The following is a 17,857-nucleotide window of genomic DNA, read 5'->3' on the forward strand; positions in this document are numbered from 1 at the left end:
AGATTGTTTCCTGGCGTTGACATTGTCTTGGCATGTGATGAGTGAGAGGAGGAACAGCACTCCAACGAGACAGGGACTCTAACGAAACAGGGACTCAAACGAAGCGGGGACTCCAACGAAGCAGGGACTCCAAGACTAAACTCCTCACCGGCGCTGGAATAACGTCGTGCGGCACGTGTTGATTCCTTGCAGCTGGGCCAGCGATGAGACGACGACGGGAATCATGAAAAGGGGGGCGGGTGGGAGGGGTCGGCAGTCCCGTAGCGCAGGCCAGTTGCATTGCCTCAGACTCATGGTATGTCGCACAGTGGTAATTAGTGACAGGGGACCACGGTATTCACGGTATTCACAGTATTCATGGTGTTTACGCCACGTCAACCAACAAGACCCCACCCCCCCCCAGTTCGCCCTCCGTCTCCAAAAGCCATCTAATGGGCCTGAGCTCTGTCCCTCTACTACGCTAGAGTCTCAACGGGTCTGGACAGCTTGGCACAATGTTGTCCCTCAGTTTTACGCCAGACCTGCAGATGTGAAGAATGCACTTGGCCACCCCGAAATCTCATACAGCGGGAGGTCGCCCGGATACGTCGAGCTTTTACGGCATTTGCTATCCGTTGGTTTGGTGCGGTTCCCGTCCCGCTGGGTCGCACCCTCCACCACAAAAAAGCGCCGACCGCGAACAGATCGTTGGGACTCTTGAGCTATCGGGAGGCCCGGTCCACTAGCCCGCAGCTAATGGGCAGACCCTGTTCGTAGAAGACGGGAGATCTGACAGATGGCAAGCGTGAGTCAAGAGGGAGGGTACGAGCTAATGTGCTCTATCCTCCGGAACAGGAGGAGGAGATTGTTGCTTGGCATGGCAGTGTTGTGAGCACGGCGACCCGGGCTCACCAACTGCGCCCGAGACCTGCCAACTTCACCTAGGTGGAAGAGATGCTTTGAGCGCACACTGATCTGGATCAGTGTGGCGGTGAGTTCGAACTTCAGAGGCAAATGGATCAGGGTAAAATGAAATGCAGACGCCCGAAAGCCACTGTGCCATTGATTGTGACAGCCGTTGTAGAAAGTCATGGTGGGGGGAGGGGGGGGAGGGGGGGGGCACCGTTCGAACCAGGTACGCAGACACCGGGCCAATTGCTAGTACCGTGCCGGCAGGGTCCCTGCGTGGCTCCAGACCTACCAGAAGCTACCTAAACTGGGATCCTCTGTACATTCCCCGGGGCGGCCTGCTGGATGGGCTACGGCTACGGCTACGGCTACGGCTACCACTGTGGCCACCGCTGTAGACGGAGCTGTTCCTGCTGGTTGAGCTGTTGGCTAGGTATCGGGCGGATAGATTACTGACTGACTTACCAGTCTGCTATTCGAGCTGCTGGTTTGCTGATTTACTGGCCTGGGCCTGCTGGTTTGGGCCTACTGGTCTGGGTCTGCTGGTCTGGGTCGGGCGTTTAGGGCGGCCGGGTGTTTGGGCGGCCGGGCGGGTGGCTGCAGGGCTGTGGCTGGCTGAGGGCTGTTTGCTAAAACAACGGGAGGTTCAGGCTGCGTGTGTGTGGATTCAAGGCGCTTGGGGCTTGCCTCTGGAGGCTAGATTACGTAGTAGGTCGGTTGTTGAGATTGATCCCTGATGATGATGATGATGATGACAGCAGAAGAGACAGAATGGCAAACACCTGCTGGCTTGCCCAAGGCAGGATGTCGCCAGCTCTGAGATTGACCCAACCCTTGAGTACCTTTGGCGGCACCAATCTGGCACCTCTGGCACCCCGCCACTACGACTTTCTACTACGGAGAAAGAATGTTAGTTTTTGAGTCGCCACCAAGCCAACATCGCAGGGAGTGTCTCAGAGATTGGGCCATCGGCACGTGCTGCTGATGGTTTGCTTGGCTAAAGCGAGAGCGAACATCTCCTCCCATCCCATGCTCGGCACTCGTCAGGGTGCTGGTATGTCTCACATGGTGCTTGTCCACCAACAGTCATTCCTCGCCCACTCAGGATGAGTAAGCGCCCTTCGCAGAGGGGGAGATCCCCGCAAGCTACACCGCAGATGGTAAAGTGGCACTGAAGCTCTTGCTCAAGAGGAGGCATGATCTACAGTGGAGGCAGGACCCTGAAGATCTCTCTCCTTGCCCACGCGCGCTACCCATGCCCTTACCAGCCAGTGACGGCCCCGGGCAGCGATGCGCCGATGGCTACTCATGCGCCGATGGCTACTCAATCGCCGATGGCTACTCAATCGCCGATGGCTATGCCCAAAAGGCTCGCTGAAGGCGTAAATTGGGATGCCGCTTCAGTGCGGCTTCTCGCATCCGGGACTCCACCAACTGTCTCAGAGATGCTAGGGTCTTGACTCTGAATACGAGGCCCCAGCTATTGACCCAGCCATTGGGCAGCCCCCTGCCACGCCGCTGCCCAATAGCTGGGTCACTCAGGTGCCGGTCCCGTAGGGCTGGGTGCCGTGGGGGCCCCAGAGCCGCCCATAGAATGACGCATGTCCAGGTTTGCGTTGCCTCCGACATGAGAAAACTCTCGACAGACCCAAATGAAATGCACAGCACCACGGCAACTGATCTGCGCTTGGGGAGCATCATTTGAGCAAGTGGCTGGCGAGCTGAAATATAGCGCCCCCCCCTTTGGGCTCCCGGCTTTTTGCCACCGACTCAGGTGCTCTCTGTCGGAAAGTCGCTGGATGAGAAAAGACAGGTCATATCGCTGACGTAGTTAATATAAGGTGTATTCTGCTCCTGGCGCTATCGATAACGAGGCGCTACAAGCGCTGGTCCGTCATTGGACCCATCCCTACTTGCTGGGACTTACCTGAGGTTGAGCAACCCCGCTATGAGGGAGCCCATGCTGGCCTCCAGAGCGACTGGCGACGGGTCTGGACTGATGGAGGCTTCACTGGCGATTGATCAAGACTGAGCTGCACGGCTGGGACAATATTTTAATTCAAGTAGATTAATAATTAAATAATTATTTAGAGAGCTGAATATACCCTTGTGATTTAAGGGATAATTATCAAGATTTTTATTGTATTGCGTTGTGTTTATTTTTAATTATGCACTAGTACTATTAGGGTATATTTAATCTCCTGTCTACTCCGTCGTTTCTATCTTATCCTCTATCTAATCCCTTATCTAGTCCCCATTTCCTGTTATCTGCTCTGGCTCCACTTGTTATTCGGCTAGTTGGGCCCAACCGGAGATATTCCGACATATTCCCGAACTCTCCGCAAGGCTAGCTCATGCCCTGGCCGATTGAAAACTTTCAGTGCATCCTTGGAGGCACGGCTGTGGTTTTCGAACCGGGCGAAGCAGGTTTCGTCTTAGTGTTGCTACTGGAATTAAATTTGGAATAGCAACAAGTCCAGAATCTGTGCAGAAAGGGTGGGTTGTGGCGGGAGCTGTGGCGAAGGTGGCTGGATGTCTCTTTTAATTGGTAGAGAGAGTAGCTCTACTCCCCACTAGAGGAGGCTTAGTTCTGTCCTGAGCTGAGCCGTACCCGTACCACTGGTGGTGGAAAGAGGACCACATGACCGTGCACGTGTCGGATCTCGTGATCCCGTAATTGGGGTGGCTGACGGTCTGAGTTGGTGGCCTTTGGCACAGGGAACTACACGGTCGCATGAGGCAAAATTAACCTGGTTGAATTGGTGAAAATTACGGCCTTCATATCGTCGTTGTGACTGATTGATTGACTGTGTGTTGATCATCTTGACCGGCGAGGGATTCCCTCATCTGCCGTGCCCCAGACTCCGAATTCTTTAGTCATCCGCCGGACCGGATCCCTGCGTCTGAGAGCACCCGGCGGTGCAAATAAGATGCATTATAAGCATATCTGCACGAGCCACAGCGCCACAAGCTTCCAGCAGCCACAGCAGACCCAGCACCTAAAGCTTCCAGCTGCTACAGCTACTAGAAGTTTAGGGCGCCATGGCTGCGGTAAACTTGCGGCGCTGACTCCGCTGCTTGTGCAGATATACTTACCTACACAACGGATCTTAGCCGCACCGCCACGTCACGTGGGTCTTCTTCGCACCGCCAGCGGTGCAGGTGCCATACCTATTTAGGCAGTCGCATCGGAATTCTTTCCGAGAAATTCAGCACAAGCGGGCGAGCACGTGGTGCAGCCGCAACCTCTCCATGGACTTACAAGAATGCCAAGCTCCGTTACGACATAGCCTCCCTCAGCTGAACTGACCCTGGTCTGCCAACTAAATACATACGAGCACTATATCATGTCTGTCTCCCCGCCGCAACCTTAATATTTTGTTTGTTTCTATTTATCATTGCCCACACTAGTTCGACGATTCTAAAACGATGCAGGTGCTACCAATGCAGCAGCAACACTTCACCCTGCCTGATGGGCAAGCAGTACCCGCCAAACATGTCCCATCAGCTGGCATGTGGTGGTCCAGAATGAGCCTTCGCCTCTTGTCCATCATCTTCAGCATTGCAATCATCGGAGTTTCTGCCTTTTACTACGCCCATTGGACCCTTGGTGCGCTGATCATGATGGGCCCTCCAGTGAGTCAACTCGGGCGTGTTTTGGTCTGTCCACTGCTAAATATCTTCACAGGCACTCGTGGCCTTTCTTTGGGACTGTGTGGACGCTGTTTGCCTTTGCGTGCGTAGTCGCTCCGGCGCGCACCCTAGAGCGTGTCTCATCGTCGATTTATTGTTATTCCTCGCCCTTGGGGCTATGTCAAGTGTGATTGCTTTCACTATCTCAAAACTCGACGACTCAGGCTTCTATTTTGCCTTCTTTCAAGATGGGAGAGGCAAAGAGTATTTGTATATTGTCCTTGTCTTTGGTGTCCTGGCGACGTACGTATTTTACCGGCGGAAACTTAACCCATCCATCCCCAAGGCTATAGCGCATGACTAACAGCTCATACTGCATAGCTTGGTGCACTTAGGAACCATTATCATGGCCTGGTATGAGATTAAAGGCCGCCCTGCTGCTAAGCCACAGATCATCTACGTTCAGGGCAACTTCGTACCCCAGGGTAACCAACAGTCTCAAATGGCCCCTTTGTCGACAGATCCCCCGCCAGCCTACGATGTACAATCTCAGCAAGCCTTCCCGCACCAATTTCAAGATCAAATACGCGTTGCAGAACTGGCAACACCACCCTCGATAGCACAGGAGAAGAAAGCTTAATATCATGGCCCATGCGAGATGAACAGCAAGGACAGGAGGAGCAACTTAATCACCCCAGCACTCCCGAGCTAGTTCTGGAAGTCCAACGACTCTAGGTTTGAATTGGGTTTTCAACAACCACATGAAGACAATGTAAGGTAGCCAAGAGAGATGCAGTTGAAGAATCATAGCTACGAAAGTCAGTAGAATCGAGAACACATCTAAAATACACAAATTTCACTACATCGCAACTGACTGATCCAATGTTTTAGGGGATCGAAAGGGATTGATGAAGGCTTAGATGATTATCATAGATCTACAAATGATGGATAAGTTGGTGTTTGACAATCTCTCTCTTGTACGTATTTCTTTTTGCACTACTCTGAGCTCTAGGGATGACCAGTCCTACTCCTTTGACATTCACTGGGTGTACTGCGCCTCGGCTCTTCAGATTCTCATCATTACTTCAACCCATCAATTGGCACTTAGAGGAGCATTCAACAGCCAATAGGGAGAGCAGCAACACTTGTGGCGGTCTGGAACAAGTCCACCTCCGCGGCGCGACGCCTGGTAAGGCCATCAATGACCTGTCCATTTCCCTTGTTCCATCGAGGAAGCTCCTCCTCGGCGACTGTATTAGGATCCTCTCCATTGTTAAGGCGGCTGATCAGAGTGGAGGATCCTGAAGCTCCACATCCAATGTTGAATGCCCAGCTGACAAGGGCGCCATACTGGTTCGCATTGAGGACTGCCTGGGAGGTCGTATCCAAGGCGATGCATTGTTGAGCGACCTGTGCCAAGGACCATATAGTCAGCCATCGAGTTAAGAGATAAACACAAACGCGATCTCATACCTCAATGTCATCACGAAGTAGCTGCTCGGCATCGGCATCCGATAGTGGGATGTCATAAGGGACCTCGGCACAGTTGGACTGTGTGCAAAGGTGGCCATATCCAACGGTGGGGTTGCCGGTAGCGTCAATGTCTCATCCAAGATTAGCTGCGAAATATTTGCAGTGATCACATTCACTTACAAACATCGGCTTCAAAGCCTTCAAAGCTCTCAATTAGGTTGATGGTGGCCTCATTGACCTCGGGTCCGACGCAGGCAGCTTGGACACTGGAAAAGGCTCCAAAGGAGAGGAGAAGGACGGGAGAAAAGAGAATTGGGAGCATGATTGCGGATTCTAGTTTGAAGTGGTCAAATGCTAAGTAAAGGGTTTTATTTCGACAGCTGCGATGTAGTAACTGTTGCTGATGAAACGATTTCACTGTTTAATGACTCGTCGTAGCGTTATGTACCCGACACTTGAGATGATCCTCTCTCCTTATTACTGTCAAAATCGGGGATAGTCCACCATGACGCCCGTTTAGGAGACGAGCTGAAAAGGAAGGAATGCAGAGACCCCTGTAGATCGGCAAGTGGACCCTGATTAGCCAGGGTTGATCTTACCAGCAAGGGATGGTGTTTTGAGCTTGAAGCCGATTAAGGGAATCCCCTTCAAGTCGTTTGGGCGGACTTTTGTGCTTGAAACTAGCTGAACTGGTCTCCCGCAGATTTTGTGCATGCGTGTGTGCTGCCGACTTAAACCACCTGCCTAATTCTCCGGCTAGGAGTAGGATGCAAGCTGCCAAGGAGCGGAACCATTCCACCCACGTAACCGAGAGATGATCGATCTTCACCTAACAAGGGCAATGAGGTGCATGTAGAATGACATGATGGTTAACTTAGCCTGTGTTAATGCGGCACGGCCTAAAATTGTAGTGGCGATACCACAAAGTCTCGATAAATTGAGACAGTCTAGCGCGACGTAAGGCTACTCTGCTACCTGAGCGTATTGGAGTTGAAATCGGCCCTGGCCACAGATCGACGATATCCGCACTTTGGGGATCGGATTCCTTCTATGATGTCATAATTGGGCAGCCTCTTTGACTTCGCCCCGATCGCCTTGTCAGAAACATGGCTACTTGGCAGAAGTACTCGGCTGTGTATTGTCCCGCCATTACCTGTTCCTTTTTGATACAATGAATCTTTCTTTTCCGTCTAAATGGCGTGCGGTGGAAGATATTTGACATGTCGACATTGTCGCAACTCCGGGGATGATCTCCACTCTAACTCCTTAGGCCCTTCAGTATTCCTCAGGCTGCGGAAGATGAACCTACCATCGCTTGTATGTTTGAATAGGCCATCTAATTTGAATCTAAATAGTTTAGATTTAATTTGTATCTGGGTAGTTTAGTCAGGCGCTGTTTGCCTAGAAGGATTGTCTAATTTCTTTCAAGCTCTTGCGCTGCTTTCCTTGTTCATCAAAGTTGTTTTCACTCAGCCAACCCTCCAGTCCCTGTTTAACCACCGGCCACTCTTCATCTGTAATGCTGAACCAAGCTGTGTCTCTACGTCTGCCTTTGATAACCATGTGCTTCCTGTGTCCAATTAGCGGAGTGGGAATAGAAGCCTGGGACATGCAGCGCTCACCTAAAGATGCCCTCAAACACGAATCCAAGTCTCTCAGCGGCTGAAAGACTCGGCTTGTTTAGGTTGTTTGCCTTCCACTCGACTCGGAGGTAGTTCAGATCCTCAAAGGCATGCTTGAGGATGAGGTAGAACGCTTCTGTCGCCCCACGAGTTTGCTGCAACACCTTTCCAAGGATGATGCTACCGATCTCAATTCTGCGGTGGTCCGGGAAGATCGACATGTAGGTCATCAGTCCAACCGGCTCAGAGTTCGGATCAGACTCTAGGCCAGAAAGAACCGTGAAATAGAGCGGATCGGTCGATGCACTCCATTTGTCGATGGTTTCCTGCCACTCCTTCGTGTCCAGGTACGGTCCACCAAACATGTGTGTCCAGCTTTGGGCATTCTCCTCACCACCAAGATGCTTGAAGTTTGCGACGGCGTGAGATGACTGCAAAGGGACGAGAGAGATGTAGCGCCCGTGGAGTGCAACCTTGGACGGCTTGGTGGACGTCCCCGAGACTAGGGGACCGACAGGCAACGACATTGTTGTTTAATGGAGGGAAATGTCCTGAAAAGACAATTAGATGATGGAAAAAAGTTCACGGCTTAGCCGAGAATCTTGAGGGTCTGGTTTGTTGTATTATGATAGCCGTGAGTCAGACATCGCGATCCTTCTGCGATCCTTCTCCGCTCGGAGACAGCTCGGCAGCCGAGTGGAGTCATCGATGGCGGGTCGTCCCAATAGCGCCGAGTTAGCCGGCCCAGCGATAAATAACCCGTAGATTGCCGAAGCTAAACAAATGACCCTGGGAAACTCTTTGAAATGGAAGGAAATGAATTGAGAGAAAATGAGGGGACTTTGGTTCGATCAACAGTAATGTCGTCGAGGATTGTCAAGTATTGAGACACGGGCTGTAGGGTAGGTAAGCTGGCAACAAACTAATCAGCTTCAGAGATTCTTAAAATGTTAACCTATGAAGCCACGAAAATGAGTCAAATTGCAACGCTGTGGCTAGATGATTTGCGGTGACAGACTGAATGGCTTCTTTAGCTTGGAGTTCATTCGAACGTTGGCGCAAGCTCACGATGAAAGTGAGCCTGCCACCTCGTAGCACTCCTTTTGAGGAACCATGAAGACTTCAAGATAAACGACCGTACAGCTTCCCGCTCCTTTGAACCTGGAGGTCACATCTGGACCTGTATTCTGTAATATATAAAAGAGGTGCCCTCCCAAAAGAATTGTCACTGCCCACATCTTGGCACTGACACATTTCTTGTTCGTCAGCCTCTATTCTTAATTGGCTGAGACTTGGTTATGCTGCAGGCAACATAAATTTACCCCGCCATATTTAGCCATGCAAGTCGGAATGCTGACCTTCTCTGTGCCCGATCCGACTGGATTGCGATGCCCAACCCTTCCTCATCTGCTATGCTACACCATTAAATAAGGACAGAGCTCCAAGCACGCCAATCAGGTTCACACCAGATTCTTGTACCAATCTGCCAGGAGACCCATCATGTACTCCGAGTTCACCACCGCGAGCCTTTTGATCATCGAAACTGAGCCAACCATTTCTGAATGGATCCCCTCGGCGCAACTGCGAGCGTCATTGCTGTCCTCCAACTGTCCTCCGAAGTTGTCACATATATCAACTCGGCCGTTAGCGCTACCACCGAGCGGAGACGTCTTCGTGAGGAGGTGCGAGCATGCGGATACATCCTCCAACAGCTCAAAGACGAAGCCGATGATTCGGAGGCGGGCAAGGCGTGGTCGGAGACCATCAAAGCCCTCGAGGCCCCCGGCGCGCCACTCGCTCGATTGTGGATTGCTCTACGTACCGTCAGAGCAAAGTTACAACCCAAAGAGGGACCGAAAAGGCTTTTAGAACACCTGAAATGGCCGTTCAGCGAGAAAGAGGTGGAAAAGATCATCGCAGCCATCGAGCGGGAGAAGTCGCTGTTGGGGTTGGCCTTGGAAAACGAGTGCCGGAAGCTCATCCAGGAAATCAAGAAGAGTTCCAGGGAACATGAGAGACGGCTGGCGGACTTGGTCGACGCAATCGGCAAGGATTCGAAGCACAGCCATGACCAGCTTGCGGAGTTAAAGGACAACTTGGATACATTACGTGTCCGCCAAGATGATCAACACACCGCCGAGGTCCGCAGAACAATTCTGGACTGGCTTGCTCCGATGGATTACGCGCCTCAGCAAAGTGATTTCATCAATCGACGACAAGTCGGAACTGGAAAGTGGCTGCTGGACTCGGCAGAATTCAAGGCATGGATGGAGACGGACAACGAGACAATATTCTGCCCAGGCATTCCAGGAGCCGGCAAGACAATCCTTACGTCGATTATAGTTCAGGAACTTACAACGAATTTTGTCAGCGACGAGAATATCGGTGTTGCGTACATCTATTGCCACTTCCGGCGGCAAAACCAACAGAGTGCCGACGATCTCTTCGCAAACTTGTTGAAGCAGCTAGCTGATGGACGACGATCTCTACCGGAGGGTGTGAGCTTTCTCTACAACAAATACAAGGACCAGCGGAAGCGACCGTCGCTTGATGAGATTTTGACTACTCTCCAGTATGTCGCCGCTCTGTATTCAAGGGTCTTCATAATCGTTGACGCACTCGATGAATGCCAGACAACCAGTCGGAAGAGCTTCCTCCTCGAGATCTTTGCCCTCCAGGCTAAGTGTAGGGCAAACATATTTGCGACGTCAAGACCTATTCCTGAAGTTACGGAAAAATTTATGGGACTCAAGTCTCTTGAAATTCGTGCCAGTAAAGAAGACGTCGAAAGATATCTGGAGGGACATATTGGCCCACTTTCGGCCTTCGATGAGTGGAGTCAACGCTTACGAGATGAGGTCAAGACCAGGATATCGGACGCTGTCGATGGAATGTACGTTCTTCATATAAGTGTAGGAGCATCGAGGTTGACACTTGCAGGTTTCTCTTGGCACAGATATACCTCAACTCGCTTGATGACAAGACCACTGTAACCGCTGTCAGAATGGCGTTAACGCAGTTACAGAGACAAAATTCAGCGTCAAGCGAAGACCAAAGGCGAGAGGTTTTAGATCTCGCCTACAAGGAGGCTATGGCAAGGATTAATGAGCAGAAACCAGGCTTCCGGCGACTTGCTAACAAGGTTTTGTCATGGATCACCTGTGCCAAGCGGCCCCTCACTACATTGGAGCTTCAACATGCGCTTGCCGTCGAGGTTGGCGATACTAAACTCGACGAAGATAATATTGAGCGGATCGAGAGAATAGTGTCCGTATGTGCGGGGTTAGTCACGGTCGACAAAGAGAGCGGCATCATCCGCCTAGTCCATTATACGACACAGGAATTTTTTGAGCAAATGCAAACACAACTTTTCCCGGATGCCAGGACGTATATTACGACAATTTGCGCCACCTACCTCTCATTCATAGTTTTTCAGAGCGGGCCTTGCCTCACAGATAACGAACTTGAAGAAAGGCTGCAAATAAATCGGCTTTACGACTATGCCGCACACAACTGGGGTTATCACGCATGCGAGGCGTCGACTCTAAGTCAGGCTGTCATGAGATTTCTCGAGAACGAGACTCTGGTCGAGGCATCGACCCAAACTCTGATGGCTTTCAAGACCTCTCCACAGGATTCAAACTATAGCCAACGGTTTCCACGGAGAGTAACTGGACTGCACTTAGCGTCGTACTTCGGCATTGAGCAAGCTGTACCACTCTTACTCGGTCGTAACGGCCTCGACTCGGGTGACAGTTACGGAAGGACGCCGCTATCATGGGCTGCAATCAACAACCACGAACACATTGCGAAGCTGCTACTTGAGAATGGAGCTAAACTTGAAGCGAGATCCACAACAGGTGAGACGGCCTTGGCATACGCCGCTCTCAATGGACATGGACCTGTTGTCATGCTGTTGCTTAGCATGGGAGCCCAAGTAGACGCGAGGTCTGACAGCCAGAGCACACCGCTGCTATATGCCGCAAGAAGAGGGCACCACAACGTCGTTAAAATACTGATTTGCCATGGAGCTCAGATTGACTCGAGAGATGAGGAAAATCTAACACCATTGGGATGGGCCGCACTTGGGGGGGATTTAGCGGTCGTCGAACTTCTGCTCCAGAAGGGAGCTGACACTAGCTTAAAAGATGATGATGGCCAGACGCCATTGTCGCGTGCAGCAGCAAACGGGAATCATGAGGTCGTCAGGGTGCTCCTTGCCTCGGAGAGAGGCAGATTAAACTCAACCGATGACTTGAGCCAGACACCCCTTTTCCTGGCAGCAGAAATTGGACACAGTAAAGTGGTCGGGCTATTACTCGCTGCAAAGGCTGATATGGATATTGAGGACTGCCATGGCCAGACACTACTTATGGTTGCTGCGAAGAACGGACAAACCGATGTGGTCAAGATGTTATTGGAGGATGAGGCCGCGGTAGGTGGAGGCAAACAGCAGTGGTATGCCTTTGAGTTGGCGGTATTTGAAGGGCATGCCGAAACGGAGCGATTGCTACAAGAAAAATGTGCTTTCGAGACTGAGGACTTCTATGGAATCAGGGCGCTGTTCTCATCAGATGAGTTGTAGACGCTCCCCATCTTCTCAGGAGCAGGAGCCTCAGCCGGGCTTATATGGCTCAGCTTCGTAGCGCGATCGGCCGGGATACTGAGGAAACATTTGCAATTTTATCTTGATCTTTTGCCAAGGGAATCATGTTTGTGCCCGCCTGAACTGTCTGAGGCGAGTCGCTCGCCCTTTGTATGGATCCATTAATCACGTTCATGAATTATGGCTTATAGCATGGAGTGAATTTGTTGGCCTACTTATGAGAAATTTGGTCTTCCAATCGTCTATCAACGATCCTCTTCTGTCCTTAGTCTCATGGCTGGTGAACTTCTCAGAGATTGTAGCAAGAATAAGAACATAGTTAGGCAGCAAACACCGGTATATCGACATCTTGTAGGCCGCAACACACCGTATATAATGTTCATGCGACGATAAAGAGAGCGTTATGTTCAATAACTACAATTCCCGTGTCGTTGACTACTTAATAGGACCGGACATACTCTCACCAAGCCTGTACCCCAGCCCTGGAAACAACCTTGCCGACATCCTCATCTCTCTCTCCCTCCAGTACTGACCGAACAAACGCCCCTCCTAGCGCCGGATCTTCGGCTCCGAATTTCTTGTTCGCCTCCTGGTTGCCGCCCAAGCCTGTGGCCAAAAACCCAGGACTGATGCACCACACCTTGACCCCGTCCTCTTTCAGCATACGATGCCACTCTCGCATCATCATGTTCATGCCCGTCTTGCTGCTACGGTAAGCTGGCATGTTCCCGATTGATAGGAGCCCTGTCTTTGGCCACCCAGGTGCTGGGAACTTGTTAATCGGTATGTGACGGTTGTCGCTTCCCTCGAGGGTGGAAGTTCCGCTCGTGATGAACAAGAGGCGCGGGTCCGACGACTGCAAGAGGAGGGGCACGAAGGCGTGGGTAATGACATGTGTACTGGTAGTGTTTAATCGCCACGAGGCGTCCCAGACCTCGCGCATTGTCATGTTGCCCGCAGTGAGGTGCTGATCGAATTGGGCTCCGGCATTGTTGACCAGAGCATCTAAGTGGCCATACTTGGCCTCAATGGTCTTGACGGCCGCTGCAATGGAGGCGTCGTCCTCGATGTCGATTTGAATGGGTGTGATGGTGCTCTTGGTCGACGGAAACTCGGCTGCAAGAGATTGAATCGCAGCGTCGGCCTTGGAGAGGGAGCGACTGCCGAGAAGGATTGTGTACGGGGATGTGGATGTAGCAAGGGCGCGGATAATCTGGTAACCCAGGCCCGTGTTGGCGCCTGTGATGAAGATGGTTTTCAGGGTGGTGGCCATTGTGGAAGCGGAGGATTGGTGTTGACTATGGGGCAGTGATGGAAACTGAGCAGGACTAAATGCTTGGAGTTTATGAGAAGGATAAAGATCAGAGAATAGAGATCAAAGTTATGGAAAGGATATATATTATATACACATATTTAGAGTACAGTAGCGGAACTTTAAGGCCATTCTCGGCCGGTAGACTATCTCCACTCGCAGCCACTTCCCCGTCATCCATCTCTCTCGGCCGCTATCTCCGCACCACTAAGTCTAACTCCGCCCAAATCTGGCTCGCCATTCGGCATTTGTACAGCGAATCTGAACTGTCTAGCAACACTGGTTTCTCATTTTTTTACAGTTATACGTCATTGTGGCTCAAGATCTAGCAATTGCTCCATATATCGCCAAGTCGGGTCCTCCAAAGGCCCAGCCGTGACAGAAAAACCACCAAATGCCCAGGTTTCATCCAATTGGACGGATTGTAGAATGGTTTCGACATCCTCCGAGGCCATCTCTACATCAGGAGCCGAAATGGCAGAGCTCTGGGTTGCAGTAACCTCTCGGTTCCAGACATAACGAACTGTCGCGTCGATAACGGCGACAACCCTCATGGTATCTTTTGCCCTCCTTGACGCCTGCTCCGCGAAGATGGCTCTCGCTTTCTGAAGCAACTCGACATCGGCGTCCGGAGCCTCCCCGCCGTCCTTCATCTTACAGAGCGCCAGGCACAGTGCCGTGGCGCCGAATAAGAAGTCGTGCCAGGTAAGACTGCACATAAACCACATCTCCGTCTCCAATAGCCCTCCGGGGGCGAATTCTTTGTACACATCAATCATATGATGCACGATAGCCTTCGAGGACGACCAGCACGCCGACACACTGTCCGCCCTCCCCAGCACCACATACGGTCTGTGTAGAACGCAGAAGCACTTGTTGTATAGATTCGACACGCACAACCGCGTGACAATGGTCGAAGGCGCATCGACCACCGAGTCCGCCATTTGTCTCGGTCGCAAATACTCTGGTACAGCGGCGTACACCTCGCGCATCTCCTGTTCCAGCACGTTAAGCTCCTCATCTTCAGGCTGCCCTTTTTCGTTATTGACAAAGGTTTGAGGCTCCATCGCTAATACGTGTCTCATTATCTTCTCAAACACTCGCATGCACCGATGCTTCACTATGTAAAATAGTGTCTCGGTTGAATATTCCCTCTCCGGAGGCAATTCGGTCATATCCTCCCGCAAATCGGCGTCAATGATGGCCCGCGGCGTCTTGGTATCCCATGTCGGATACTGCACGCTACTAGGGAGGCCCAAATGAAAAGATATGAGCAAGTCAAGCTGCATGGCTACGGACCATGTTCTTCTGCGCATCTCCGCCTCGAACGGCGTGAACTTGCCGGGTCCGTGGACGTCCGGATCCCTGTGATAGCCCATTTGTGTTGCAACCCGAATCAGTGAGCCGAAGAGCGTCCCGAGATCTGAAGGGAGTTCGAGACACGTGAGACATTGAGCCTGGGCGAAGAGAAGGAGGGCTTCCACGGCCAATGGCTGCGGGCGGAAGTAGAAGCCAAGAGCGAGGCAGTGCGCGGAGGCGAGAGAGAAGTGAGTGCTCGGCGATGAGTCTGGGTTATTTGGAGAGGAGCCGCCGTGGCTTTTGGAGGAAATGTGGCATATGGAGAAGAGAAGAGAAGCCCAGAGTGGAGGCGCGCTGGTCGGGGAGACCCAGAAGGATTGGTAGTGGCGCCGGAACTGGGCGGCATGGATGAATGGCGCAGCGGTGGACTTGTGCCTGAAGTAGGAGGCTATCATTCGGTCGGTTTCTTGTCTAGACGGGAGATAATGGGCGAGGACTTCGGAGAAGGTGAGGAGACCGGAGGGGGCGGCCCCGAAGAGAAGACTGATTCCGGTATCCGAGATCTGTTCCGGAGGTTCCACCTCGGTGTCTTCGGCAACCTCGCAAGTCATTGCTGACCGCAGGGCTTGGATATCTTGCAGCATTGCCGACCAGTGGGTTGAGCCGTTGTAGAACAGGTCGTCGACTGCCGAATCTGTTGGTCCTCCCGATAGACCTGTAGATAGTCCCTGACCAGACGAAGCGGGAGTAGCCTCAGACCGCTGGGTAGCCAGCTGATGCACAAGCTTCTCAAGATGCTCCAGGCGTTCCTCAGCGAGCACACGACGCTGACGTCCATCTTCCAAAATACGGCCAGAGCGATGGTACTCGCACGATGACGAGACTCCTCGTCGAACGCAGCTGCTGCAGGGCGTTGATCGGTCGCATTTCAGTTTGCGTCGTCGACATTCGGTGCAGACCAGGCGCTCACGGTTCCGCGTGATGGCGCGTGTTTGGTTGGATGCCATGGCCTGAGAGGATGATGCGATGAAATTCAATATCCTCCCTATTGCTTCAAACTTCTAAGTAGCAACATCTGCATGGGTCATGGATTTCTTGTTTCGCGTCATGATCGATTCGGCCAAGCATCACGTGTGTGCTTATATAATTCATTTATCTAGGCCAGTCTGTGCCCCTATTCCATTCTTAGAACAAGCACAAGAGCCTTCGTCTCGTAACGCTTGAAGTAATCATCTTCCCAGAGCACCTCATTGCAGGGTTTTCACATTCCAGAGACTACCATGAAATATCTTCCACCCGAAATACTTCTCAAAATTGCATTATGCCTCATCGAAAACCCCTGTTGGGAATTTGATGTAGGGCGACTTATCCCGAATACTTCGCTTGCTTCATACGCAACCGTCTCTCGCTTGTGGCAGAGCATCGTGGAGACGATCACATTCCGCTACTTGGTGTTGAGTCCAACAAAGATTGCTGCTCCTGAAGCCAACAGCTGCCTCGTGCCAACCCGCCTTGGCCATCTCCGCTACATCTGGTTCGAATTCGAATTTCCCGCCCATGACCTCGATGTGTCGACGAATCCGGAGGAAGATTATGACGACCAGTTTGTCTTTACCAGAAGCGTCAGACAGTTCTTCGGCATTCTTGCGCAAATTCCGCCTCGCCCAAAACCCTCCGTCTCACTGGAATTCTTCATATCACCTCCGATGAAGTACTTGATTCCCTGGAACTCAGTGGACAGAGTGGCAGAAGCGACCAAGGTCGCTATGGGCGAAGTCGGCACGACGTATCTCGAGCTGGACTCACATTGGGACCAGGGCATCCCAGACTTACCTGCGATCGCCTATTTTCGAGCGGACTTGGATTCGCGAAGTCTTGTTTTCGCACCATCCTCGATCAACTTAATAACTAGCAAGATAACGCGATTGAAAAAGGTGGAGTGGTGGCTCAGCGATGCTGAGAAGGTAGATGCCAACGTACGCATACACCAAAGAACGAGTAAGTCTTTGAACTGGGCAATGAAATATGCGCACTCGAATTTCGTATATCATGCAAAATTACTCATAAGCTCTCTAGTGTTTGCGCACACCTTAGACAAACTACCAAAGTCGCTGGAAGCCTTCAGGCTCGAATATGTCCGGGAACCCCCGAGGGATAGATACTTCCAGGCTCCCAGCATTGTACCTTCTGATGCTCCAGGCGACATTCTAAGCCAAGCATTTTACAAGTTCTCCCAAAGAGAAGGTCTTAAGGAGTTTTTCCTTAACGCTAGCGTCGACTGGACAATCCTCTGGCCGCGGTCGCAGCAGCCTAACGACAACGCGCATTGGCCCACCTTGACACTGTTCCATATTGAACTGAACGACGTGTTACCGACAGGCCAGTGGATTGAAGTTCGAGACCACAACGAATATTTCGAATCGCGAAGTGATGACGATGATCCACGGTGGAGTAGCGAGATTCCAGGTGAGGAGCACGAAAGAACATTCCCATCAACATTTGACCAGGGCGTCATGAATCAGTTCGCCCTGGCTGCGGGTCGCCGTGCGAGCCATATGCCGAATATAAAGGAGTTCTACGTCTTTCATCACGGAAAAGCGCCTATGGGCATCGGGTTCGTCACACGCACCCTCAAGACCCCTTGCCTGGAGTTTTCGGGACAGGGAGGTGCAGGACCGTCGAGGGCGCTGGAACCGAACGACGAGACTCTCGACGTTTGGCACGACGCGGTCAGAGTGCATGGCTTGGAGTGGAAGGTAGACGTTGTGGGTGACGGCCACGCAAACCTTTTCCACTAGGTTAGGAATATAGACCGAAGGTGAGTGGCACACCTCACGCGTGATACAACGCTATGGGAAGAAGCTATAACAGTCGGAAAGGGCGGAGAAAATGAGGGGATGATGAGAAGGGGTTATATTTAGTGAATCTTTCATATCAATCTAGGAGGAGCCATTTTCAGTTATTCCTAAAAACTAGGGCGATTAATAATCCGTTCGCGTGATCATTGGTTCCGCGAGAAGTGAC

General features: G+C 51.8%; 7 protein-coding genes across 7 annotated transcripts; 3 read left to right on the plus strand and 4 right to left on the minus strand.

Annotated features, from left to right (window-relative positions):
- Positions 1-4,416: 4,416 nt before the first annotated feature.
- BGZ61DRAFT_533145 (uncharacterized protein) lies at positions 4,417-5,161 on the plus strand (the record flags this gene model as incomplete). Its single annotated transcript, XM_046253967.1, has 3 exons — positions 4,417-4,524; positions 4,577-4,824; positions 4,903-5,161. The coding sequence occupies 3 exons, from the start codon at positions 4,417-4,419 to the stop codon at positions 5,159-5,161; spliced, it is 615 nt and encodes a 204-aa protein (XP_046103765.1).
- Positions 5,162-5,637: 476 nt separating this feature from the next.
- Positions 5,638-6,316, minus strand: BGZ61DRAFT_478685 (lysozyme-like domain-containing protein; the record flags this gene model as incomplete). Its single annotated transcript, XM_046249038.1, has 3 exons — positions 5,638-5,931; positions 5,995-6,125; positions 6,175-6,316. The coding sequence occupies 3 exons, from the start codon at positions 6,314-6,316 to the stop codon at positions 5,638-5,640; spliced, it is 567 nt and encodes a 188-aa protein (XP_046103766.1).
- Positions 6,317-7,154: 838 nt separating this feature from the next.
- Positions 7,155-8,250, minus strand: BGZ61DRAFT_453120 (acyl-CoA N-acyltransferase). The gene is made up of 2 exons (XM_046246035.1): positions 7,617-8,250; positions 7,155-7,564 (listed from the first exon to the last, which is right to left on the minus strand). The coding sequence occupies exons 1-2, from the start codon at positions 8,141-8,143 to the stop codon at positions 7,396-7,398; spliced, it is 696 nt and encodes a 231-aa protein (XP_046103767.1). The 5' UTR covers positions 8,144-8,250; the 3' UTR covers positions 7,155-7,395.
- A 928-nt stretch (positions 8,251-9,178) lies between these two features.
- On the plus strand, positions 9,179-10,687 carry BGZ61DRAFT_546539 (uncharacterized protein; the record flags this gene model as incomplete). Its single annotated transcript, XM_046255335.1, has 2 exons — positions 9,179-10,509; positions 10,642-10,687. 2 exons carry the CDS (start codon positions 9,179-9,181, stop codon positions 10,685-10,687), a joined length of 1,377 nt encoding a protein of 458 aa, XP_046103768.1.
- A 1,836-nt stretch (positions 10,688-12,523) lies between these two features.
- On the minus strand, positions 12,524-13,569 carry BGZ61DRAFT_453124 (uncharacterized protein). Its single transcript, XM_046246036.1, has one exon. It carries the CDS (start codon positions 13,493-13,495, stop codon positions 12,683-12,685), a length of 813 nt encoding a protein of 270 aa, XP_046103769.1. The 5' UTR covers positions 13,496-13,569; the 3' UTR covers positions 12,524-12,682.
- Positions 13,570-13,842: 273 nt separating this feature from the next.
- BGZ61DRAFT_478689 (uncharacterized protein) lies at positions 13,843-15,840 on the minus strand (the record flags this gene model as incomplete). Its single annotated transcript, XM_046249039.1, has 1 exon — positions 13,843-15,840. One exon carries the CDS (start codon positions 15,838-15,840, stop codon positions 13,843-13,845), a length of 1,998 nt encoding a protein of 665 aa, XP_046103770.1.
- A 196-nt stretch (positions 15,841-16,036) lies between these two features.
- BGZ61DRAFT_453127 (uncharacterized protein) lies at positions 16,037-17,811 on the plus strand. Its single transcript, XM_046246037.1, has 2 exons — positions 16,037-16,831; positions 16,910-17,811. The coding sequence occupies exons 1-2, from the start codon at positions 16,114-16,116 to the stop codon at positions 17,629-17,631; spliced, it is 1,440 nt and encodes a 479-aa protein (XP_046103771.1). The 5' UTR covers positions 16,037-16,113; the 3' UTR covers positions 17,632-17,811.
- Positions 17,812-17,857: the final 46 nt, after the last annotated feature.

This window comes from Ilyonectria robusta (genome assembly GCF_021365365.1).
Source record: "Ilyonectria robusta strain PMI_751 chromosome Unknown BGZ61scaffold_11, whole genome shotgun sequence".
In the NCBI taxonomy this organism is placed as follows: domain Eukaryota; kingdom Fungi; phylum Ascomycota; class Sordariomycetes; order Hypocreales; family Nectriaceae; genus Ilyonectria; species Ilyonectria robusta.